The sequence below is a fragment of the Tricharina praecox genome (genome assembly GCF_024521635.1).
Source record: "Tricharina praecox strain CBS 144465 chromosome Unknown BZA05scaffold_6, whole genome shotgun sequence".
In the NCBI taxonomy this organism is placed as follows: domain Eukaryota; kingdom Fungi; phylum Ascomycota; class Pezizomycetes; order Pezizales; family Pyronemataceae; genus Tricharina; species Tricharina praecox.
This window is the reverse complement of record NW_026250408.1, coordinates 1134641-1156746: the sequence shown is the minus strand read 5'-3', so window position 1 is coordinate 1156746 and position 22106 is coordinate 1134641. Positions and strand designations below refer to the sequence as shown.

At 55.3% G+C, this 22106-nt stretch overlaps 9 protein-coding genes across 9 annotated transcripts; 6 read left to right on the top strand and 3 right to left on the bottom strand.

The window, feature by feature from the left end:
• Window positions 1-12: 12 nt before the first annotated feature.
• Window positions 13-3503, bottom strand: BZA05DRAFT_350256 (lethal giant larvae like, C-terminal-domain-containing protein). The gene is made up of 4 exons (XM_051481272.1): window positions 3232-3503; window positions 1393-3177; window positions 1191-1332; window positions 13-1141 (listed from the first exon to the last, which is right to left on the bottom strand). Exons 1-4 carry the CDS (start codon window positions 3319-3321, stop codon window positions 129-131), a joined length of 3030 nt encoding a protein of 1009 aa, XP_051341751.1. The 5' UTR covers window positions 3322-3503; the 3' UTR covers window positions 13-128.
• A 361-nt stretch (window positions 3504-3864) lies between these two features.
• Window positions 3865-5439, bottom strand: BZA05DRAFT_240150 (histone chaperone). The gene is made up of 4 exons (XM_051479903.1): window positions 5037-5439; window positions 4869-4908; window positions 4498-4806; window positions 3865-4438 (listed from the first exon to the last, which is right to left on the bottom strand). The coding sequence occupies exons 1-4, from the start codon at window positions 5143-5145 to the stop codon at window positions 4063-4065; spliced, it is 834 nt and encodes a 277-aa protein (XP_051341750.1). The 5' UTR covers window positions 5146-5439; the 3' UTR covers window positions 3865-4062.
• Window positions 5440-5690: 251 nt separating this feature from the next.
• BZA05DRAFT_391615 (uncharacterized protein) lies at window positions 5691-7264 on the top strand. The gene is made up of 2 exons (XM_051482995.1): window positions 5691-6173; window positions 6243-7264. The coding sequence occupies exons 1-2, from the start codon at window positions 6053-6055 to the stop codon at window positions 7157-7159; spliced, it is 1038 nt and encodes a 345-aa protein (XP_051341749.1). The 5' UTR covers window positions 5691-6052; the 3' UTR covers window positions 7160-7264.
• BZA05DRAFT_370376 (uncharacterized protein) lies at window positions 7265-9632 on the bottom strand. Its single transcript, XM_051481647.1, has 7 exons — window positions 9366-9632; window positions 9257-9312; window positions 9055-9190; window positions 8644-8990; window positions 8370-8591; window positions 7771-8317; window positions 7265-7712 (listed from the first exon to the last, which is right to left on the bottom strand). Exons 1-7 carry the CDS (start codon window positions 9505-9507, stop codon window positions 7642-7644), a joined length of 1521 nt encoding a protein of 506 aa, XP_051341748.1. The 5' UTR covers window positions 9508-9632; the 3' UTR covers window positions 7265-7641.
• A 1030-nt stretch (window positions 9633-10662) lies between these two features.
• On the top strand, window positions 10663-12482 carry BZA05DRAFT_391612 (putative NADH-ubiquinone oxidoreductase 39 kDa subunit). The gene is made up of 8 exons (XM_051482994.1): window positions 10663-10920; window positions 10991-11004; window positions 11084-11146; window positions 11218-11312; window positions 11366-11457; window positions 11513-11654; window positions 11708-12210; window positions 12267-12482. Exons 1-8 carry the CDS (start codon window positions 10760-10762, stop codon window positions 12352-12354), a joined length of 1158 nt encoding a protein of 385 aa, XP_051341747.1. The 5' UTR covers window positions 10663-10759; the 3' UTR covers window positions 12355-12482.
• A 55-nt stretch (window positions 12483-12537) lies between these two features.
• Window positions 12538-13740, top strand: BZA05DRAFT_391610 (beta-lactamase-like protein). Its single transcript, XM_051482993.1, has 2 exons — window positions 12538-12710; window positions 12826-13740. Exons 1-2 carry the CDS (start codon window positions 12546-12548, stop codon window positions 13630-13632), a joined length of 972 nt encoding a protein of 323 aa, XP_051341746.1. The 5' UTR covers window positions 12538-12545; the 3' UTR covers window positions 13633-13740.
• Window positions 13741-14013: 273 nt separating this feature from the next.
• Window positions 14014-16016, top strand: BZA05DRAFT_443093 (uncharacterized protein; the record flags this gene model as incomplete). The annotated part of the gene is made up of 7 exons (XM_051486825.1): window positions 14014-14143; window positions 14258-14473; window positions 14578-14688; window positions 14744-15081; window positions 15164-15574; window positions 15635-15856; window positions 15915-16016. 7 exons carry the CDS (start codon window positions 14014-14016, stop codon window positions 16014-16016), a joined length of 1530 nt encoding a protein of 509 aa, XP_051341745.1.
• Window positions 16017-16642: 626 nt separating this feature from the next.
• BZA05DRAFT_443092 (putative N6-adenine methyltransferase-domain-containing protein) lies at window positions 16643-17750 on the top strand (the record flags this gene model as incomplete). The annotated part of the gene is made up of 5 exons (XM_051486824.1): window positions 16643-16671; window positions 16723-16879; window positions 16998-17120; window positions 17225-17417; window positions 17503-17750. 5 exons carry the CDS (start codon window positions 16643-16645, stop codon window positions 17748-17750), a joined length of 750 nt encoding a protein of 249 aa, XP_051341744.1.
• Window positions 17751-18791: 1041 nt separating this feature from the next.
• Window positions 18792-21285, top strand: BZA05DRAFT_391567 (integral membrane protein-like protein). Its single transcript, XM_051482992.1, has 4 exons — window positions 18792-19276; window positions 19356-19939; window positions 20005-20118; window positions 20169-21285. Exons 1-4 carry the CDS (start codon window positions 18895-18897, stop codon window positions 20853-20855), a joined length of 1767 nt encoding a protein of 588 aa, XP_051341743.1. The 5' UTR covers window positions 18792-18894; the 3' UTR covers window positions 20856-21285.
• The last annotated feature ends 821 nt before the right edge of the window (window positions 21286-22106 follow it).

Here is a 22106-nt window from a genome sequence, read left to right as displayed (position 1 = left end):
AGATCGAGATGTATTACGATCACTTGGTACATTCTAATCATTGAATAACAGCTTCTCAGGGGTATCAAGTCAACGAAACCAACACCGCCCATTCCATCCATTCCATCCATCTCCTCCCCATCTCCAGTCTAAAACCACTTCCCCGTAATCCCCCCAAGGATCGCCTTCTTCTTCTGCGAACTGACATACTTACTAACATCCTCCGCAAAGCTCGCGCTACTCTCTTCAAGCCGATCCATCGTGTCGGTAGTAAAACTCAGCTTCTCTGTGCGCTCGCGCATATTCCTAGCCATGCCCGCGAAGACGCCCTCGCCTGCCTGACCCGCGGGACCAGCCTGGGCGGCGGAGGCGGGGTCCTGCAGTCTTCTAGCGGCCTCGCGCTCGGCGGCCGCCGAATCGCGCAACTGCTGCTGCTGCGCGAAGGACATGGGACGGTCTGGGCCGCCGATTAGTAGGTCCAGGTCTGCGGTGGTTATGTACTGCGTCCCGGCGAGCCATTGGAGGTTGCTGATGGTGGGGCGGGACGGCGGGGGCGTGGCGGGGTTGTACAGCGTGTCGAGCGGGAGGGCGGCGGGGGTCTTATCCAGTCCCCACTGGTAGAGCAGTGTGAGCTCGTGCTCGCCGCTCCAGCCAAGGATGTGGCCGCTCTCCAGCACCGTTGTTAGGTGCAGCCGCTCGGCCTCCAGTACGCTCTTGACGGAGAGGGGCGCGCCGATCGGTTTTAGCCCCGGGACGGTGTAGTTTATGATCAGGCCTAGGGAGGTCACGGTCGTGAGGCAGATCCCGTACGCCTCGAGCTCGCACACGCTCGCGGCGTGCACGGTGAACTCATCGCCCCAGGTCTTGTGCGCGCCGCGCGCCTGCGATGGCTTGAAGATCCGTGCGTCGTTCTGCGAGGCACAGACGATCACACCGGGGGTTTTGATGCCCTCTCGAAGGTTTGCGGTGGCTTGCGGGGTGGCCCATGTCCTTTTGCCGGAGTCGGAGTTTATGGGGGTTATGGAAAGGATGGGTGCGTTATCGTCAAGGTGGTTCACGCCCTCATAGGTGCAGGTGAAGCCGCCGCCCTGCTGCGGTAGGAGCTTGAAGGTCAGGACTCTGCCCAGGTTTGTGCCCACGAAGAGAGCGATCGACGAGAATTCTGCGTCGAGGTCAGCCGTGATCCACCTTGTACTCTTCATAAATCATACCGTCGCCCTCGAGCGTCATCACGCCAAATTCGAGACACGTAGCCTTCTCCGTTGCCGCGGCTGGATTGTGAGATCTCCTGAAGCCCGTTCGCTTGTCCTTGCTGAGCGAGCCTAAGCTCTGATGGAAAATTACCGCCGGTCCCTGAATGCATCATGAGCCTTTGCAAAACCTCCAGCTTCAAGAGTGTCTGTCAGTACTCACCCTCATGTCCAGCACACACAGATGCCCAGTCTGATACCCCACGGCGCAGAAGCCAACATCACTCATCTTCAGCGCGATAACAGCCCCGCACTTCTGATCGAGAATGCAAGCGGGCATCAACCCCTCCTTCACATCCGGATCCGCTCTCATACGAACATCTGTAATCACTTGGTCACCCTCAGGCTTCTTCTCCTCCTGGTGGCGGCCCATAGCCGTATTCTTAGCCCAGCGAAACACCACGACCTCGCCCGTTTCCATTCCGACCGCGGTCTCACCGGAGATGCCCGCCAACGAGACGCACTCGACGTTGAGGTCTACGGCGCGCAGCAGCACGCGGGCCACATCGATCTCCAAGACATCGCCATTCTCAATTTCATCGCCGTGTCCCAAGTCCCAGATGCGCACTGTGCCGTTAGGATGCGAGCTCTGGATGACGGTGCGGTTCTCGTAGCGCCGCAGCGGCTTGGGGTGTTCAATCCCGCCCACGATCATTTCCGGTGGCGGCTGGGACAGTTGCGACGGTAGCCGCGCCATTCCTAGCCAGCGCTGCCGCTGCACCGCGGAAACGTCGACGCGCGTCGAGAACGGGTGCGTCAGGATAAGCGAGGGATGCAGTAATGCCGCCGGCGACAGCGGTTGCCCGTCCGGGAATCGCAACGTCACTAGTTCGCCCGACGCCAACAGCGCAATGACCGCCAGCGGATCGTAGCCCCCGCCATAATGCGGGCTCGTCCTGGGTATCACACAGAAGTCGACGACGTCATGTTCCGTAGGCATGGGCAGAATCCTCTGCCGTCTAGGTTTCGCAAAGTGATCGGCGAGCACCTGTACCGACGAGGTGAGCATATTCGGCGTCGGGCCAAGATCCATCAACGCCAGGCCCTTCGACCTGGTAGTCATCGGATTCCCGCCCGCAATCAGCAGCGACGTATCGTCGGGATTACTCGTCGCGCACCACGCAATCTTGTAGATCGGCTGTCGCACCGACATCCCGCTACCGTCGCTCGCCCCCGGTAGGCTTCCGGGCAGATGCACGCCTGCGTCCTCCAGCGTCCGACTCTGCACCAGCGCCCCGTCCTTCGGATTCCACACGGCCATCACCGAGTCCTCATGCGCCGTGCACACGAACGTTCCGGTAGGATGCCAGAGGGCCTGCGTGACCGCGGGCCTCCTTTGCGTGCGTATCGTCGCCAGCTCCGTATCCGCGCCGGGCGCGCCAGGCGGCAACACGAACTCCAGGAACCTCATCACGGCCGCCTGCTTGAACGAGTAGATGACCGCGCCCTCAGAGTATGCAATCAGCAGGGTGCCCACATCCTTAGGATGCAGGGCAAGCGACACGACGGGGGACAGCCTCGCTTTCGGCGCGCGCTCCCTCCACAGATTCGGAATCCTCAGCGGCGCGACCACGCGGCGGTCGATATCGTACGCCAGGACCTCTCCCGTCTGCATTCCGAGTAGGATCCAGTCCAATCCCGGCTCCGTGCGCATCGTCGTCACCGTTCCGGGCGGGGAGTACTCCACGCCCGCTGCCAATGGCGACGCAAGATCGAATATGCTGATGTCGTTGGATGAGTCCAGCACGACCGCGCGGGAATCGCATAGCTGCACCGCCTTGACGGACGCTTTCCGTGCGAGTCGGAATACGACGTGCACGCGCTTCTGCCCGAATATGTGCACGCAGCCGGAGGTGGAAGAGCTCTGGAATGTGCCCACCGCGAGGAGGGATTGCACTGGGTCGTAGGCCAAAGTGGAGATCGTCGAGGAGAGGCCGAGCTTCGCGACCTATGAGGAGCCAGGTGTCAATAGCTATCCATTCCCGCTGGTGACAATAGGTACCTGGTCGAGAGTAAACACATCAGGCGCGGCAGCCAGACTGCCCGAGAAATCGCGCTGGATGCCGGACTGTTTTGAGCGGAGGAAATCCATGACTGGCTATGGTATGTAGTAGGAGGATACCGTGGTAGGAGGAGATGGGGGGAGCTTGCATCTTTGTCTTCCCTTCCATCAGCTGTTCACTTGGCGGGACATGACGTCGCCTTGGTGCCGAGCGCCGGGGTCTGAGCTGATGTTTTACAAGACTGCCGCTAGAGCTATGCAGGGTCGTGGATAGCCCTAGTGCCCCACTCCACGCAATTCTACTCGAATACCGCCATGTACCTATCATGGGGACAGTGGTCGTTGCTCGTGCACGCATCACTCGCCTCGAAATCATCACATCTCAGTCCTCAACTGTAGCGGTTGCCGTAACTATAGCTTGACTGAGGACCACTAACACGTGTCTATTAGGTATAAATCGCAGTGTAAGAATACCAAGTACGAGACCTCCCCACACAAAGCAAGCCAAAAACACAAGACACCAGACCCAAAAAAAGATATCAAAAACCAAGACAAAAAAGGTGAAAAGAAAGCAACACAAAACGGGAACAATCAAAGCCTTTTTGGTATTTTGCGCCCCCTCCCCCCCATCGTAACTAAAGAAAAAGTCAAGTTATCAACTCTTCCGTTGTTGGTCTTCATCGCTCATTAAACCATGATCCCTTCGCTATCGTATACCGTATACCGCAACATGTCTCTAAAAAGGCAATAACTGGAGTCGAAAGAACAAGCAGGAATCAAAAATTCTCAACAATCCTTCCAAAACGGCAACTGCTTAGTGGAGCGCACGGCTTAAGCGTGAGCGGGGGGATGTTGGGGGGCACTGGCCGAACCAGATGCATCGCCCATCTCGGCGTCGCCATCGCCCATCTCAGCGTCGTCGTCACCTTCGGCCTCGTCCTCCTCGTCAGACTCGCCGCTGGACTCAGCCTCGAGATCCTCCGATTCGGCGCCCTCGTCGATCTTGTCAGCGGGGACAGCAGGAGCGCCGCCCATGTCTACATCCATCTCGACGTCCTCAGTGACCTCAACCTCGACATTGTCGCCCTGCTCGATGGCTTCCTCGTACGCGGCCTCATCGGCTCCGTACTGGTCCGCATCGTCGGGGGCCTCATCGGCCTCAGGCTGCTCCGGAGGGAACTCGGCGGGCGCAGAGTCTTCAGAATCCCTACAGCCGAAATCAGTTCCCTGCACGAGCAATCGACAAGCGGATAGAGGGAAACCCACCACTTGATGGCGAACCTAGTGACTCTAGGCTTCTCGGTCAACATGTTGCGGACAATCCTGTCGAAGATGGGCTTGCTGGGCGGCTCGTTCTGGAGTTCGGGGGTGTCGTATTCGTTGCTGACATAGTAGCCAACGCGGACAAACTCACGGCCATCGTATGAACCGGTGAGCAAGACGACGGTGACACCCAAGATCTCGGTGGTCGGGAGCTTGGAGACGGTCGGCGGCTCGGCCTCGAAGATGAACTTGTTCACTCCAACCGGGATGGGGCCAACAAGCAGTTCGCCCAATTCCTGGTCGTAGTCGGAGCTGTTTGTTCCGTGTGAATTCGGACTCGACGACGTGTTATCATCGCAGGATCTCAAACATACCTGTTGGCAGAACCGACGTAGGTGAGCTTCCACTCAAGATCTAGAAGCAAAGTGGTCAGCACGGAAATGTGGAGGCCGATGCACAGGATGTGTGTGTGTGTGGAGCGTGGGTGGTGAAGCGTGTATTGCGTTTGGGGTTTTCGCGTAAAGTGTTTGCATTAAGTTTACCTTTGCTCAGGCTCTCGAGACACTCAAAGGTGATCTCGAGCTGGTACTTGTCCAGGAACTTGGCGGGGTTGCTGATGACCTGAACACCGAGCAGAGAAACGACGGACATGCTTGCGACTTGATGAATGTATTTGTTGAGTGGCTTTTCGGAGGGGTATGAGGGGTGGAAGTGGGGTATGATTAAGGGCGTATAACGGCGTGCAGTGGAGAGGAGTGGTGGGGGAGGGAGCAGGAAGGTGGAGGTAATAAGGGCGAGATGAAGGTAGGATGAGAGGATGAACTGGGGATGGAAGGAGGAGGAGGAGGAAGACGGATGGCGGCAGAGCGAAAGGACTTTCGCGGGTTTGTGTTGTTTTGGGTCGACGCGAATGGGTAGCACCACCTCCTCATCCACCACCACCACCACCACCACCAAACCCACCACCACCACCAAAACCACGTCGCCAGGGACACGGCGACGCAGGACAGGGATCCGGCACTAGCTGACAACTCTTTTTCCAACAAGCAGAAGAAAAAAAACATTGGCCAGTCAAAATGGAGGCAGGAACGAGAGGCCAGATTTGGCGGAGACCCGCATCTCAACACAGGCATTCTAAGCATATCGGCTCTCTGCGCAGGCGGAGTACCGATATGTACTGCTGTGTGCAGAGAACATAGCATGGTGGCGATAACCATGGTCACTCGGCTTAGGGCGGGGCAGATGCGGGGTGGGCAGGTCCATGGTAGAGCACCTATACACGTCCAACTTCCCATGGCCGACGGTGTACCCTAGATACCATCTGCCTACTCTGCTTCGAATCGTCACAAAGTACATATCTTCAGCAGATTTCGTCCCAAAGCCCCATTCCCGTGATCTCTCCGTGGGGGTTACACGGGTGTACATCCCACCATTTCGTCATAATGAGTCTTTAGCGTACTCTACATAGCAGCGGTGATATCAATGTAAAAAGTTTCCCAAACCTCACCAACCCCACCAACCCCACCACCACCAGACACCACAGCACAGTACAGCAACAATGGTGCGCAAAAACGCCAACAACCACACCAAAGGCAAGGACCGGTACAAGTCCGCGGGGCGCAACACGGCCGTTCAATCCGACGACCCGGAGCATCCCGTTGTGCGGCCGCCGTTTAAAGGTTCGCCCCCTCCCCAGCCCTCGGCCGCTGTTCGCGCTGCAGTTCGTTCCTAACTAACCCCCCTCCCAGCGGCGGCCTGGGACCTCGGCCACTGCGACCCCAAGCGGTGCTCAGGGAAGAAGCTATTTCGTCTCGGCCTCTTGAAGCCTTTGGCAATCGGACGGAAGCACGGTGGGATCGTGATCACGCCGAACGGCAAATCGGTAGTTTCGCCTGCGGATACGGAGCTCCTCGTATTGCACGGCGCGGCGGTCGTGGAGTGCTCGTGGGCGCGGCTGGACGAGGTGCCGTTCGCCAAGATCGGCGGGAAGAATGAGCGGCTGCTGCCGTACCTGGTCGCGGCGAACTCGGTGAATTATGGCAAGCCCTGGAGGCTCAATTGTGTTGAGGCGCTGGCCGCGTGCTTTGCAATTTGTGGCATGTGGGAGTGGGCGGAGATTATTCTTGAGCCGTTTACCTACGGCGAGGCGTTCCTGGAGATTAATAGGGAGATCTTGGAGCGCTATGCGGCGTGTGAGGATGCGGTCGGCGTCAAGGAGGCGGAGGCCGCGTGGATGGTGAAGCTCGAGGAGGAGTATGCGGAGTCGCGCGCGGAGGGGCCGCGGGAGAGGGAAGAGGAGGAGGGCGTGGAGCATGAGGTCCGCAGTGGCGATTTGCCGCCGAGTGATGACGACGACGATGATGGCTACCAGGAGTATCTGAGACAGAAGGTGCTCAACTCGAAGGCGTTTGCGAATCCGGAGCCGGTGGAGAAGAAGAAGCCGGTTGCTGTGGAGGGCGCGGAGGAGCACGGAGATTCGGATCCGGATTATGGAAGTGACAATGATCACGATTCGGATGATGGGATTGTCGATGCTACGCCGGTGCACGAAGACGCCGGACCTTCCATCATCCAGCCGTTCATGAGGGACCCGACGGGAGAGACGATATCGTTCATGATCTCGAGGCGCGAGATTTCGGCTCCGAAGAGGGGAATTGGCTCTTGATTGAGGAAGTGCATTGCATCTATGTTCTTGTCCTTATGCTTACTGGCGTTCTGGGGGGGTTTTGTTTTCGAGGGAAAAATGTGCGAAATGTCATTAGTTCGGGCTTCAAGTCATCTCCTTGACAAGCATTCCATTGAACAGCCATCTACAGCGCGTCGCACTAAACAGTATATTACAAATCACAAACAGGAATCGTATCATCTCTCTTTCTCTTCGTGTGGTGGGGAATGGTTTAAAAAGTGATGAAAAACACTATTTTCCAATCGTTCCAGCACCACACGATGACACGACAAAACGCTTTCGACAACAAGCGTCCCCTGTCGCAAACTACGAATATGTTGCCCTACATCGAGACTCCCATGTAGGCGCCACCGCATTTTCCATCCTGAAATAACACACAGAAGCCATAGATATCATTCGTAACACCAGCAAGAGAGAAAGGAAAAGTCAGAAATGCAAAGGACATGGCACACTTCGCTCGTTTATGCATGGATGGGTTTCGAGTAGCAAGCCATAGCTGCCTCCTTGAACGCCTCCGAAAGTGTGGGATGGGCTATTATCTGCATTAGCGCCCATTTCTTGTTCAGTGGGGGATATTACGAGTGACATACCGTGACTCGTTCGTCCGATGTCCTCAGACGAGGCACCGTACTCGATGGCCAACACTCCCTCGGCGATCATCTCACCGGCGTTGGGGCCAACGATGTGGATACCCAAGATTCTGTCAGTCTCCTTGTCGGCGATGAACTTGACCATTCCCTCGGTGTCCAAGTTGGTCTTCGCCCTGGAGTTGGCGGAGAAGGGGAAAGTTCCAATGTTGTAAGCCTTGCCGGAAGCCTTGACCTCCTGCTCGGTCTGGCCGACCCAAGCGGCCTCAGGGTGAGTGTACATCACGCTGGGGATGGCACCGTAGTTGACATGCCCGTGTCCCTTGGAAATGTACTCGACAGCGGCGATACCCTCCTCCTCGGCCTTGTGCGCCAACATGGCGCCGAAGGTGGCGTCACCGATGGCACGGATGTGGGGGATCTTGGTGCGGTACTCCTGGTCAATGACGACACGGCCCCGCTCGTCGACCTCGATTCCGACGTTCTCGAGGCCGAGACCGGTGGTGTAGGGCCGGCGGCCGATGGCAACGAGGACAACATCGGCATCAAGCTGCGGAAAAATCAGGTCCCGTGGATAGAGTGGAAGCCAGTCTGCAACTCACAGTCTCCTCCTTTCCGCCCTTGGCAGCTTCAATGTTTACGCCAACGCTCTCGCCACCGACGTCTCCGCTGACGACCTTGGTGTTGAGCTTGAACTTCATGCCCTGCTTGGTGAGAATCTTCTGCATCGTCTTGGCCATGTCCGCATCCATACCGGGTCCACCAATGGCACCCAAATACTCGACGACGGTGACTTCAGCTCCCAGACGAGACCATACGGATCCCTACCAAACGTAAGCTCTGTGCGGGGTAGATGAGCGGCAAGAGGATACCAACCATCTCGAGACCGATGATGCCACCTCCGATGACGACCATCTTCTTAGGGACCTCCTGCAGGGCGATGGCGCCGGTGCTGGTGACGACACGCTGCTCATCGATGGTAAGGCCGGGGAAAGGAGTCGCTTCCGAACCGGTGGCGATGATGATGTTCTTCGCGCGGAAAGTCTTCTCCCCACCTTCCAACATGTTGACCTTGATCTCGTTCTCTCCGGTGATGGTACCAGTACCTTTGACGTAGTCGACTCCGTTCTTCTTGAACAGGTATTCGATACCCTTGGTCAATCCGGTGACGGAGGTCTCCTTCGCCTTCATCATCTGGGTAAGGTTAAGTTTCACATCGCCAACTGTTAACACCTATCAGTATTCCAAGCTGTGTAGAGTTGTTGTGGTGAACACTGGGCGACTGACCGTCAATTCCACGGTTCTTGACATCGTGAAGAATCTGGTGGTAGATGTGCGAGTTGTTAAGGAGCGATTTTGACGGAATACATCCAACGTTCAAACACGTTCCTCCGAGAGCTCCGCGCTTCTCAATGCAGGCAGTCTATATATGGGCAATCGTTAGCTCGGCGATCCCCCGCGCGAAAGCTGAGCCCTGGCTCAAATGTACCTTCAACCCCTCTTGCGCCGCCTTAATGGCAGCAACATAACCACCGGGTCCACCACCTTTCATTTGTCAGCACGTTTATTCTTCATTCCCTGTATCGGGCAACGCATACCGATCACGATAAGATCGTGCTCCTCTGCCTCAGAGGCAAAACCTCGTCGTGGCACAAGGTAGAATGCTGAAGGAGCGTAGGTGGAGGACGACACGGGCCGGAGGAGCGATCGCGAAGCGCGAGGGACGAACGATTTGAACATGGCGAATTATAGTTGGGAATGGAGAATTTCGTCGGAGGAGGCGGAGACGAAGGTGTATAACCTACGGAGTTGAAAGCTGGTGAGGTGAGGTATTTTATGCGGGTTGTTGTTGGGAAAGAAATTGGTGACGACAAGTGAAATCTACTGACCGGATTCTCGCCGTCTTGGCAGCCACTGGTTACAACACTTCGAACCCCTCCGCCGCCAGCTTCGTTATAATCACCAGGTCTCTCCGGCGCTTCAAAATCTCAACTCCGCCACTCTAATCATTGCCGTCTTGCGGCGAGGGCTTGTCATTCAGAAGGAAGATATTTGTCCGTTTGGAAGAATTGCCATTTTCTCTTTGCCTCGCTCCAAAAACTTTGTCAGATTTGCCTCCCGCCTCCCCGGCCCGCTTCACGGTTCTATCTCGGCTTCTCGAGCCAGAGCCAGGACCGGTTCGATCCGGTCTCACGGACCTGTTCTCTCTTGCCCATCCCGCGACAAAACAAATCTATGCCTGCACTCCGCCGGTGGCATACCGAATCCCCGAAACGGATCGAATTGCAAGGCATCGAAAAGCCGCATTAATGCTCTTCTTCGCCTCTCCATTGCTGATTATGATTCACTGTCTCGTGATGTTCTCGTGTAAAAACTATCTGCGCGTGTAGCCGCCATTCGGAGTCGCGGAGGATCCCCGGCCGTTCTGCCCTTTAGGCCCCAATTTGAAATCAGCCACCTTTCTTTGGCGTGCATTTAATCCACTCATGATCACTCGGGAAAGGTGTTGCAAAAGGCGTTAGAGAGCAACTTTCAACACTCTTGCCTGAGTAACTCGAGATGCAATAAGTCATGGCTGTTTCTAGCTACAGGATAGTGCACATGTGGAGCTGTCGCGTTTGCCGCACCTTTGAATCAGTTATCTGCTTGGCCGCTCGGTCGTAGTTTGGGACACTTGCTCGACAAATGTATGGCAGCTACACCAATAACAATGCTATTCATTGATTTATCGCTGTGCCCAGTGCCCACTGCGCTGTCGGTTGAAGGTTCACGGTGAAAACCTTTGCTACCAGAAAAAACCTGCCGAATCATTTTTTGTGACATATTTAGATGCCTGACTAATGGCGCTACTTTGACCGAGCCGCCTCACGAGAAGTGGGACCAAACCGTCCGTTCACCATCCCAGTCAAAGGCCCTCCAGCTCTCCACTCTTTCCTCAACGTCCATACACACCCCACGTCTCCGTACGCCCTCAGTGCCTCACGTCGCCAAAATGCAGAGGTGCTGTTCGTCTGTTCTGCCGCGATTGGCAGCACCCGCGAAAGCTGCTGCCACCGCCGCCGGCGCCGCCCCCGCCCCCGCGCGCAGGTTCATACACGATATCGCTATCACCCGGACAGGAAAACCTATCATCAGGGTTCCCGGAGGTGGAAGGTGAGGAATTGGATACTATCTCTAGCAAGCACGAGGTTGGCGAAGACGACTGACGGGTTCCGACGTGTAGGTCATCGCTTGGAGGTATGTGCCAATACAATGCGGAGACCCGGACCGACTGCGGCGGGCAGAGGGGAGGAATGAGTGCTGAGCGGAATCATAGGGCACACCGTCACCGTCTTTGGCGCCACCGGTTTCTTGGGCAGATACATTGTCAACAGACTTGGTATGTGCTGTCGGAGACTCGAGGAACATGCAGGGCAACAGAATGTTAACGTCATAGGGTCCTCCGTTAAGCTCGAGTCGGATGTACCGTTGTCATACCTTACCGCGAGGAAATCACCAAGCGGCATCTCAAGGTCGCTGGTGACTTGGGCAAAGTCATCATGATTGTGAGCGGCCCATACACACTGCAGGACTCCGAGCAGCACCTAATACCCAGTAGGAGTACGATCTGCGAAACACAAACTCTATCGAAGAGAGCGTGCGGCACTCGGATATCGTGTTCAACCTCGTTGGACGCGATTACACCACTAAGTAGGTTCTTCTGCGATCCTCGGGTTATCTATTTTTGACTGACTCCCTCCGGTAGGAACTTCTCCTACGAAGATGTCCACATTGAGGGAACCCAGAGAATCGCCGAGGCCGTTGCCAAATACGACGTTGACAGGTACATCCATGTCTCCTCCTACAACGCCGATGTCAACTCGCCCTCGAAGTACTTCGCTACCAAGGTAAGAATATAGCTTTCGTCTAGATTCCAACAGAGCTGATCCGCGACTGCTAGGGACAAGGAGAGATCGAGGCCCGCAATATCTTCCCCGAGACCACCATCGTCCGGCCCTCCCCGATGTTCGGTCACGAGGACAGACTCCTCCACCCCATTGCCCGGGGCACTGACTTCATCAGTGCCAACTCGTGGAAGCAAAAGTCCAGACCCGTGCATGTGATTGATGTTGGTCGTGCTCTCGAGATCATGGCTTACGATGACTCCACCGCTGGTCAAACGTTCGAGCTCTTCGGATCTCGTGAGTATGCCAAGCACCAGATTGCCCATCTCATCTACCGCATGATTTTGAAGGAGCGAAGGCGCATTAACCTTCCCAAGCCCGTCGCGAAGGCCGCAGCCACAGTATTGAACAAAATCTGGTGGCCTACATACGACCCCGATGAGATTGAGAGGGAGTTCATCGACCAGAAAATCGATAGGACTGCTAAGACTTTCGCTGATCTCGGAATCACGGCGAGCGAATTGGACGACATGGCGTACCAGTACGTCAGAGACTACCGGTGAGTTTTCCAACGATTCCACGTTCCAAATAACTGTCGACTGACGGTGTCCACAGCTCCAACGCGTACTATGACATGCCGGCCATGACGGCGAAAGAGAAGAGGGAAGAGAGGAAGTACATGCACATTACCGAGGACATGTAAATCTGCTTTACAAATACTCTTGCCAAACCCTCATAGATGTATATACCTCTTCACATTAGTTTTTCGCCATTGCTGTATGCGCATGGGCTGTTGTGGTCGCCGCTGTCACTTCTTCGTGTGCCTCGGCTGTAGTTAAAATAATCGCAGCTTTAGCTGGGGTAGTTGACCCGAACTCCGCGCCTCATAGTTACATGGAGGCATGTTATGTTGCTCGAACCCCAATGACCTCTACAAGAATCATGGCCACTGCACACAACGAGTTTCTGAAGGCCCAGTTCGCGAGTCTTCCCCCACTGCCGGCGATTGAAAAGCTCAGCGAATCTGTTTGGCGAATTTTGGGTGGAAATCCGGGCAAGGTATGAGTCTCGCGGCTACGACCCCCCACCCCGCTATCGTGCCCGCACGAGATGCGTCATCCATCACATCACATTAAGCTCATTCGCGTGTGTTTCTTTCTTTGCACCCGCACAGTTCCAACTTCAGGGGACTAACACGTATCTCCTCGGCACGGGGCGCGAGCGACTCCTCGTCGACACGGCGCAGGGCGTCCCCGTCTGGATCGAGTCGCTCAAGTCCGTCCTCGAGAAGGAAAACGCCGTCGTCAAGAGGGCGCTGATCACGCACTTCCACCACGACCACGTCGGCGGCATCGCCGATCTACGAAAACTCTCGCCGGACACGGTTATCCACAAGAACTCGCCGGACGACACGCAGGACGAGGGGATCAATGACGGCGAGGTGTTCTCGGTTGAGGGCGCGACGCTGAAGGCTGTCTACACCCCCGGCCATGCAAACGATCACATGTGCTTCCTCCTCGCGGAGGAGAACGCTATCTTCACGGGTGATAATGTCCTCGGACATGGAACCACCGTGTTTACGGACTTGAAAGAGTACATGGACTCGCTGCAGAAGATGTTGGATCTGAAGCCGGCGCGCGCGTACCCTGCACACGGACAGCTCATCGAGGAGGGGCAGAAGAAGCTGCAGGAGTATATTGTGCATCGCCAGAGGAGGGAGGCACAGATCGTGAGGCAGTTGCAGGCGGTGCGCGCGGAGATTGAGGCGGATCAGCCGCCAACGCCGGTTACGAGCATGGAGCTGGTCAAGCGCATCTATGTCGATGTCGATCCAGGGCTGCATCTTGCGGCGGAAGGAGGGGTTGTGCAGGTTCTAGACAAGCTGGAGAAGGAGGGAAGGGTCGCGATCGTGGTGAAGAATGGCATGACGAAGTACACGTTGGTCGAGAAGCCGAGTAGTCCCAGTAGTAGTAGTTTGTAGCATATTTGTTACCTAGATGTCTCAGCAGTTAGCTGTTGGCTGAGAATGTTGTTTATTGAGCGCTGATTATTATTGGCTATGATAGACTATTTGTTTGTATGGCTTGTGGTACACATTCCTATTTCCTGCTATGATGTGCTGCCATGAGGTGCCCCTTCCCGCATAGCCTGAGTGAGCATGCTCGCCTCCAGTCTGCATGGTTGCACTTTCAGCCTCCAAATCTGGCTGCATACCATAAGCCTCTAGCTCACATCAGTAGCCTTGCTTCATTACTTTAGTCTCCGGTAGTTCCCTGCAGATGCTACGTTAAACACACACAACACACGCCAGCTCTCCACACAACTCTCGGAACCCGTCCAACATTTGCCCCCGGCCGCAACCATGAGCGCAACGGCGACAACTATCGTTCTCAAACGGCCGTCGGTCTCCATGTCTTCGCAGGCTACAGCTTCGCCGAAGGTTTCGAAAAACAAGCTGCCCATCATCCAGCCGCCGGTGTTCTATGGTTGTGGTACGTTGTCGGGCCTCGGGAGAGCGCGCGAGAGTCGGAGAGTCGGGGAGATGGGCTGGCTGGCAGGCTCAGAATATGAAGAGAATCACTGACACCGCGGCTGGTCGTGCGCAGAACACATCGGGTCGGCGTTCCAAGGCGGCTCGACGACGAGCAAGACTTTGTACTCGGGCGCGACGCGTGTAGCCCTCGACTCGGACCGACTCACGGCGCAGAAATGCGTGTACTGCAGCTACATGCTCGTCCAGACATTCCTCTGCATGCAATGCGCCACGGTTCATTGTCCGCGAGATGCGGAACAACATTACAGGGAGGAGGGACACTCGTTTGGTGCGGAACCTGGAAAAGCTGCCTTCTGCTCTGCACAACGCGGGAGAAATTTGGTTGATTGGAGAGGGAACCTTGCCTCTAACTGCGCCCATTGCGTTTGACAGGAGTTGATTCGCGGAGTGGCCATGTGTTTTGCTTCCAGTGCCAGGACTACATCTATGATCCGGCGCTGGAAGATATACGGATAGAACAGGAGACGTCGATAGACGGCGGCGGTGAGTTGTTGCGCTCCGAGCGAGTGATGGCAGGATATTGACACCCCCGCGATAGCTCGCAAAAAGCGTCGACTCGAAGACTCGAAGCCCTCCGCCGACGATCTCAAGTACATCGAGTCGCATACCACCTTCGCCCCGTGTCGCGCTACCGGCCTACGAGGGTTTCTCAATATGGGATCAACCTGCTTCATGAGTGTGATCCTACAGAGTTTGATCCACAATCCACTGGTACGGAACTTTTATCTGTCAGACGGTCATAAACAGAAGGAATGCAGCCAGACAAACTGCATGAGCTGCGCCATGGATGAGGTGTTTTCAGAGTTCTTCACCTCCGACAAGCAGGACGGGTACGGACCCATCAACCTCCTTACGACTTCGTGGAAATGCGAGCAGGTATAGAAACATTCCGCTGCTTTCAGATGTTCCCCACTTTGAGAGAACTTTCGATTTACAATTTCTCGATGGGATGTTATAGGCGCTCGCAGGCTACCAGCAACAGGACGCCCATGAGTATTTGCAGTTTCTGCTCAACCAGCTGCATAATACCAACAAGGGGACAGACCAAAAGTCAGAGGACTGCTCGTGCATAATTCACCGTTCATTCTATGGGAAGCTGCAAAGCGATGTTACCTGTGAGAGCTGCAGGAACGTGACCACAGCTCACGATCCGGTGATGGACTTGAGCTTGGACCTGAGGATTAAAGATAAAAAGAACAAGCAACCCCAGGGCATCGTCCAGACAGTACAGCAATGCCTAGCCAGGTTTACCGCGACCGAGAAACTGGGGGTGAATGAGTACAACTGTAGTAAATGCGCAGGTCCGCGGGAAGCAACCAAGCAGCTGACCGTTAAGCGCCTGCCGCCCGTCCTATGCATCCAACTGAAGGTATTTACTGTTTGCACTCGTACGTACCAGGCACTCTGTTACTCACACCCGCACCTCCAGAGGTTCGAGCACAGTGCGAACGGAGTATCTTCCAAGATCGATGCGGATATTCGGTATCCCCTTGAGCTCGACATGACACCGTACACGACTCGGGCCAAGCGGAAATCCGGCCAGGAATCACGGAGCTTCAAACCATATGTCTACGATCTTCTCAGCGTTGTGGTGCACAAAGGGGAGATCAATTCCGGACATTACATCAGCTATTGTCGAGAAAATGGACAGGTTGGTACCATCATTGCCGCTTACATCCTTCCAATGCTGACGATATCACTCGGTCAAGTGGTTTCAATTCGATGATAGCATGGTCACCCTAGCAACGGAGAAACAGGTACTTGCAGCGCAGGCATATCTGCTGGTTTATATCATCCGCACGTTCAATTAATCACTAGAGGAAACCAACGACGGGTTCGAATTCTGGTAGGTAGGCTTTTTTTCAAGGTTTGGGGCATAAATTTGTGTGTGACGAGAACAGAACAGAACAAAGTGGTGCAGGTATATCACAGTGGTGGTGGTGGTGATGGAAGTTTGTGTTGCATTGCGCAAATGTTGCATCTTATATTTTGAAGCAGAAGGGGGCGGGGGCGTGAAAGGCGTTTTTTTTATGGCTGAGTTTTTCAATCTACCTACATTGTGCTTGTTACTGTTCTTTCTTTCTTGGGTTGTATTTAACTTGTTTGATGTCCGGCTCGCTCTGTACATTTCCGGCACCACGTGGCCATGGCCAGAATTAAAGGAAGATGTTGAGGCTGAAGTGATCTGCGAGCCCTACATGAGTTGCTCTAGCCACAGCGGCTGGTCCAATGCCAGTCATTCATACATGCATGCATTGGTGCCACTAAGCAAATTCTGTCCCTTCCCCCACAGTTCGTTTCTTCTCTCTTCTCTTTTCGATACACATCTTTTACAGCACAGCACCGCACACCCCGCCACCTCTCTGGCCAACCAACCAACCAAGCAAACACCACACCTCAACTACCACAAGTATCACATCACAAGTATCAACTCAAAATGCTCGTTACGGACGACGAAGAGCTGCAGTCAGTGCGCACGCCAAACACGCCACACACGCTACTAACAGAGACGAGCAGGTTAGCCCCGGACGCGATGCAGGCGCTGGCCGAGTTCATGCGCGAGAAGGATGAGCAGGACCGGCGGTTCGAGGAGCTGCGGCTGCAGGCCGAGCGCGACCACGAGGACCGCATAGTCACCATGGCGGATTTTCAGGAGGACTGGAATCAGAGTCAGGTATGTAGGGAGAAGGGGGGGGAGGGGCAGAGGGGGAGATGGGGGGTGTGGTAGGCGCGGGGGGATGGTTGGCGGCAGAGGGAGAGGGAGATACTGATGCTAGTGACTTGCGGAAAAGTTTTGGTACGACGATGAAACCGCTACGATCCTGGCGGAGTCGCTTCTCGAGGGCGCCACGGAGGATACGGCTATCGCCTTGGTCTCGGCCCCGACCGTCTATGTCAAGTTGAGGGAGTGGAAGGTCAGTCAGGCATCGTCTAAGCGGCGGAATCTCACTCCGAGATAGGGTCGAGCGATCGGTCGGTCGGATAAGCGCAGACGAGACGGATGTTGACACTATTGCAGACGACAGGCAGGATACCGAGGAACATGACTATCAAACTGCTCGAATATGATGTCAGGTTTGACGTCTTCAAGGAGGACTTCGTCTATTATGACTTCGAGTACCCGCTGCGAGGACTCCCGAAGGATCTCCGGGGAAAGTTCGACAGGGTCATGGTTGACCCGCCGTTCTTAAGCGACGATTGCCAAACGAAAAGTGAGTCGGGGTGAGGTCGACCGAGGAATGGGAGAGTGTGCTGTCGACGAGGGTTGTCCGAGACTATGACTGACAAATATTGTAGCGGCGTTAACGGTGCGGTGGTTAACCAAACCCTGGACACCACCTCCGTCTATCCCCGACAAAGACTCCCTCCGCATCATGATGTGCACCGGCGAGAGGATGTGCGATCTTCTGGCGAAGCTGTACCGTCAAGCGGGCGTCAAGCCGACGGATCTAGATGTCCGTCATCGTAAGGGCCTCAGCAACGTGTTCTGGTGCTACAGCAATCTACCTAGCGCGCACTTTAAGCTCCTCGAGGAGGAAGCTTGAGACGGCGCTGGTGATGTGGACCGGGACAACTTCTGCAGCGGTTTTCACTTTGCGTGCCCCGTTGGCTGCACGGGCTAGCTGCTGCTGTTGGAGGGTCCATGGGTGCCCGGTCGTTTGTCTGACTTCGCGTGATGTGTGCTTTAGAGAATTCAATAGATACGAGTCGAAGTACGTCAATATTAATAATACGACTAGGAAGATGATGATGGCTGTTGTCATCGGTGTGTTTGCTGCTATTGCTACTGCTATGATCCTTTTGTAAGCTTTTTTTAACTTGGAGATTACTATTCGGCTATGTGCGAGTGGGGTCGGAGGTATCGAAACTGACGAAGTGAGGGGAGTGGAAAGCTCCTGGTCCTTCACCAATTATGAATCACCATCTCGCCATACATACACAATCCACCGTGCGGCGTGCACCGTGTAGGGCCTTTCAGACCGGTGCGGAACTCGGAATCGGATTTGGCCGATCCCCTCCCCCACTTGCTTAGCGTCTATATCCAACGGTTTATGGAGAACAAAACTCTCTCGCTATTCCGAGACGGGCTCTCGGAAGTGGTGATAACCGACCGACCTACACTTGGCATATGCAGGTTGCGGGATGGCAGCTGGCACATCAGTTACCTAACCCTTGATGAGCATGTCTCGACGACATCTGGGGATCGCAATGCGGGCTCACTCGTCCGTCCGTCGAGTACTCTATTCGCCTCGAAAGATCGTGGGAACCATGGGCACGAAGACGATAGCTTCACAATCTGTATCCGCAGAGACTCACTCCGAAGTCAGTATACGCATGTATGTACTCCAGCTCCACATCGGACGTTGTCGAAGTCTGCCATCGGAGTGATCATGTGGTGGTGGGGCCTTGGCGGGGTATGTATGTATGTATGTAGCTGTGACTGCTCGGCATAACATATCCGAGTCCAGAGGGAGGCATGGCGATATCAAATCGGTGATTATGTGCCCACCTCGAGCGGAACCGCATCATGAGATAGGTGGTTAGCCTGGGCCCTGGCCTGGGCGGCGGCCGCTGCAAAGTTTCTTTCGCGTTGTTGCACCTCGCGATGCATGTGCAACTACGATACCGACACCGACATTCCAGGCCCCGTGGAATGTATAAGGAGCCCGGGTGCCTACATATAATTGAATGGGTGCCCGGAGAACAAAGACAGCCCCTCTGCGCACATCCTTTCCTGTTGTTCGATACTTCGTGCGGACGGTATTTTTTTTTTGCAATTCTGCACCCTCGATGAAGACTGGATCCACACTTTTGCCTGCGGCCCTGCTGCTGATCCTGGCGTCGCTGGCCCTCGCCCACGACCATGGAGACGAGCACGGCGACATGAACATGGACATGCACACAGACAAAGCCCACTCGCATCCGCTGCCATCGCACAACACCAGCATCAGCACAAACGCCGGAGCTGATGCAAGCAATGCATACTACTTCGCCCTCGCACCCCATCGCGGCTGGCTATACCTTCACATCCTGACCATGCTATTGAGCTGGGTGATAATCATGCCTGTCGGTTAGTACCTACTACACACCTAATCGCTGGCCCGCCTCCTTATTGGTGTCACCTCTGACACTCTGACAACCTCTCGCAGCAACAACGCTCTCACTCGCTAGTTCGCGCCACCACGTTCCCGCGCAGATCTCGTTCCTGACCACCAACGTTGCCGGAATCGTTTTCGCGGCGGTACATGCCGGGTTGACGGAGGACCTGTATCCGGCGGCTTCCCACCGGAAGCTGGGATGGGCGCTGCTGGTAATCTTGGGTGTGCAGGCGGCCGTCGGCATGCTTGCAAGAGTCGTCAGAAACTCGGGACACGAACACGGAGGCGGCGGCGGGTTCAGGGCGGTGCCTGCGTATGAAGACGAGGCGTATTCGCGGCTTTATAGTGATCGGCGCTCCGCCGATAGTGGGCATGGCGGGTCGGTGGATCAGGAGTCGTCGGGATACGGCGACGAGGACCACGGGCTGGAATGGGTAGGGGAGAAATCGGCGCGTGGACGATGGTGGGTGGATTTAGCCACCCTGGAAAATGCGCTGTCGGCGAGCGTGCCGGGGATTTTTAATGAACGGGTAGTGAAGATCTGTAATCTTGTTTACTCGGTCATTGCGAGGTTCCTTATTCCGCTGGGGTTTACGCAGATTTGTTTGGGCATTGTTACGGGGGCCGGGATCTTTGTGAGTTGCTCCGCTCGTATGTTCCGAGAGATGGATGCATGGATGGTGGCTGATGACGAGAGCAGATGGGCAGCAGTGTGCTCAATGGGCTCGCGCACTTCATCAAGGGCGGGGTCTTCTTCCTCTACGGAATCTTGACGCTCAGCCGGTGGCTCGGTGCCTTTTCTGAGCTCGGCTGGGTACCTTCCCCCTGGCCTTTCTCCTCCTACCCACCTGCTGATACCCGCAGTCATGGAACCTCAAGCCGACGACAAGCCGAGCCTTCACCTGCGAAACCGTCGAAAGCGGCGGAATCTTCCTCTACGGGTGCGCCAACGTCTTCCTCGAGCATCTAGCGAGCTGGGGCGGCGCCTGGTCGCACGGCGATCTCCAGCACGTGTCGATCGCATTCATGTTTCTCGGTGGGGGACTTCTGGGTCTGTTGCTAGAAAGCACTTGGATCTGGCTGGTCTTGGGGGGACAGGACCACTCGGATCACCCCGCGCACAACGCGGGGTTCACCCCCAACCCCCTGCCCGCGCTCGTCATCTTCCTGCTGGGAACATTGATGTCGCAGCACCACCAGCACTCGCACTTCTCCTCAACGATACACACACAGTGGGGCGCGCTCCTCGCCGCCGCGGCGGTGTGCAGGTCGCTCACGTACTTGCTATTCTTCAGAGTTCCGCCAAGGAGCACGCAGCCCACGCGTCCCCCGACAGAAGTGCTCACCGCGTTCTGTCTCATCGCTGGTGGAGTGGTGTTTATGTGCAGCAATAGGGACACAGTCAATTACCTGGAGCGAATAGGTGTCGACGCCATGTTCTCTCTTACGCTGACGGTGGGTGTCACTGCGCTGTGCATGTGTTGGGTTACGGTTGTGGTCGCTGTGGGGGCTTGGGCGGGTGGAAGGAAGGCGGAGGTGGAGCGGGTATGAGCGCTCGGTGGACTGGTTGCTTGGACTTTGTTTTTTGGCTGGAGGTAGATAGTGTGGCGGTGTGTGGCGCTGTGTGTCCATGCGGTGGATGATAGCATGTGACTGAAGCTGGTTTGCACGGTTGGCGCTGGGTGTGGGTTGGACCTGTGCTTAGCTGTTGAAGAAACACACATCGTTGCGTGCAGTGTCAGCCAGAATGAGTAGCATCACATGCTTCTGTGGAAATAACGGATCGGGGTGGACTATATACACTCACATGGCCGCCAGAGATCGTCTTGTGTCGAGACCCAATGCTATACATAATCTCACTCGGGCCTTTTGCTCGTTCTTTGTCTGATTAGATTATCACGTGGGTTGCTTGGGGTGTTTGTACAGCTCTTGCTTTGTTTACTACGATCCCCCTTTTCTTTAACAGTAGCACTTATCATCCTTTCATCCAATTTGAATGGAATGGAGAAATAGAATGGGTTGCGTGAGTCCATTTGTATAGACTCTCGAGTAGTTGAGGACCCAGATGGAATGGCGAGTGGGTTGCTAGGTGGATCGGGGGAGGAGGAGCAGAAGGGGGAGCAAGTCTTGCGGATTTACTCAGCCATTTCTGCTCATTGACTGAAGTCATTCCTTCAATGACTCTAACTGTGTGGGTTGATTGACTCTGGCGATGCCCCCCGGATGACACTTGTAAGTTGTAACAAAGATCATCGAGACTCAGAGGTGCCCTTTAGTTGGTGAGATTCACATCACGGGCTATCACTCACTTCACGAGTGACTGCACGTGAGTTGACTCAAGCAGAGTACAACCTCACAGTGGTCATTCAGCTACAGAAGACGATGACTCTGAGAGAGCAGAGGGTAATAGAGAGTAATAGAGAGTAGGGAGGGCAGAGAGTCGATTACTATGACCGGTGAAATGGGTGTGTGAGGGTTGATGCTGGTAGGGACGGGGAAGTAAGTATGGTTCCAGCAGTCTAGAAAGTCACAGTGGTATTCAGCTCTGCACCCGGGAAGTTCAATTGTTTACATGACAATAGTTGACCCCCATAAGCTAATTTCCCAAGCCCACCCTTCGCGCAATCCAGAGTTCCCCAACGTCCACACTAATTCTCAAGGAAAATACGTAGAGTGCGGTCGTGCACGCCCTCATGAAGTGCCACAGTTTTCTCCCCACGACCCGGGTTTCTTCCGGACAACCTCGTCCTCTTCACTGCTGTGTTCCACACACAACGCTGCCGGTCCGGCCCGTGATATATC

Excerpts from the sequence above, each read along its gene's own strand:
- BZA05DRAFT_370376 (XM_051481647.1), bottom strand. The coding sequence starts at position 9,507 with ATGTTCAAATCGTTCGTCCCTCGCGCTTCGCGATCGCTCCTCCGGCCC. Across the intron at positions 9,191-9,256 it reads CGGCGCAAGAGGGGTTGAAG|ACTGCCTGCATTGAGAAGCG; the intron begins GTACATTTGAGC and ends GCCCATATATAG. Across the intron at positions 7,713-7,770 it reads CATCGGACGAACGAGTCACG|CCCATCCCACACTTTCGGAG; the intron begins GTATGTCACTCG and ends TGCAGATAATAG.
- BZA05DRAFT_391567 (XM_051482992.1), top strand. The coding sequence starts at position 18,895 with ATGGGTGCCCGGAGAACAAAGACAGCCCCTCTGCGCACATCCTTTCCT. Across the intron at positions 19,940-20,004 it reads TTACGGGGGCCGGGATCTTT|ATGGGCAGCAGTGTGCTCAA; the intron begins GTGAGTTGCTCC and ends TGACGAGAGCAG. Across the intron at positions 20,119-20,168 it reads CCTTTTCTGAGCTCGGCTGG|TCATGGAACCTCAAGCCGAC; the intron begins GTACCTTCCCCC and ends TGATACCCGCAG.
- BZA05DRAFT_240150 (XM_051479903.1), bottom strand. The coding sequence starts at position 5,145 with ATGTCCGTCGTTTCTCTGCTCGGTGTTCAGGTCATCAGCAACCCCGCC. Across the intron at positions 4,909-5,036 it reads TCTCGAGAGCCTGAGCAAAG|ATCTTGAGTGGAAGCTCACC; the intron begins GTAAACTTAATG and ends CTTTGCTTCTAG. Across the intron at positions 4,439-4,497 it reads ACTAGGTTCGCCATCAAGTG|GGATTCTGAAGACTCTGCGC; the intron begins GTGGGTTTCCCT and ends TTTCGGCTGTAG.
- BZA05DRAFT_391610 (XM_051482993.1), top strand. The coding sequence starts at position 12,546 with ATGGAGGCATGTTATGTTGCTCGAACCCCAATGACCTCTACAAGAATC. Across the intron at positions 12,711-12,825 it reads TGGGTGGAAATCCGGGCAAG|TTCCAACTTCAGGGGACTAA; the intron begins GTATGAGTCTCG and ends GCACCCGCACAG.
- BZA05DRAFT_350256 (XM_051481272.1), bottom strand. The coding sequence starts at position 3,321 with ATGGATTTCCTCCGCTCAAAACAGTCCGGCATCCAGCGCGATTTCTCG. Across the intron at positions 3,178-3,231 it reads ATGTGTTTACTCTCGACCAG|GTCGCGAAGCTCGGCCTCTC; the intron begins GTACCTATTGTC and ends GGCTCCTCATAG. Across the intron at positions 1,142-1,190 it reads GATGACGCTCGAGGGCGACG|AATTCTCGTCGATCGCTCTC; the intron begins GTATGATTTATG and ends ACCTCGACGCAG.
- BZA05DRAFT_391612 (XM_051482994.1), top strand. The coding sequence starts at position 10,760 with ATGCAGAGGTGCTGTTCGTCTGTTCTGCCGCGATTGGCAGCACCCGCG. Across the intron at positions 11,147-11,217 it reads ATACATTGTCAACAGACTTG|CTCGAGTCGGATGTACCGTT; the intron begins GTATGTGCTGTC and ends TCCTCCGTTAAG. Across the intron at positions 11,458-11,512 it reads GGACGCGATTACACCACTAA|GAACTTCTCCTACGAAGATG; the intron begins GTAGGTTCTTCT and ends TCCCTCCGGTAG.
- BZA05DRAFT_391615 (XM_051482995.1), top strand. The coding sequence starts at position 6,053 with ATGGTGCGCAAAAACGCCAACAACCACACCAAAGGCAAGGACCGGTAC. Across the intron at positions 6,174-6,242 it reads TGTGCGGCCGCCGTTTAAAG|CGGCGGCCTGGGACCTCGGC; the intron begins GTTCGCCCCCTC and ends CCCCCCTCCCAG.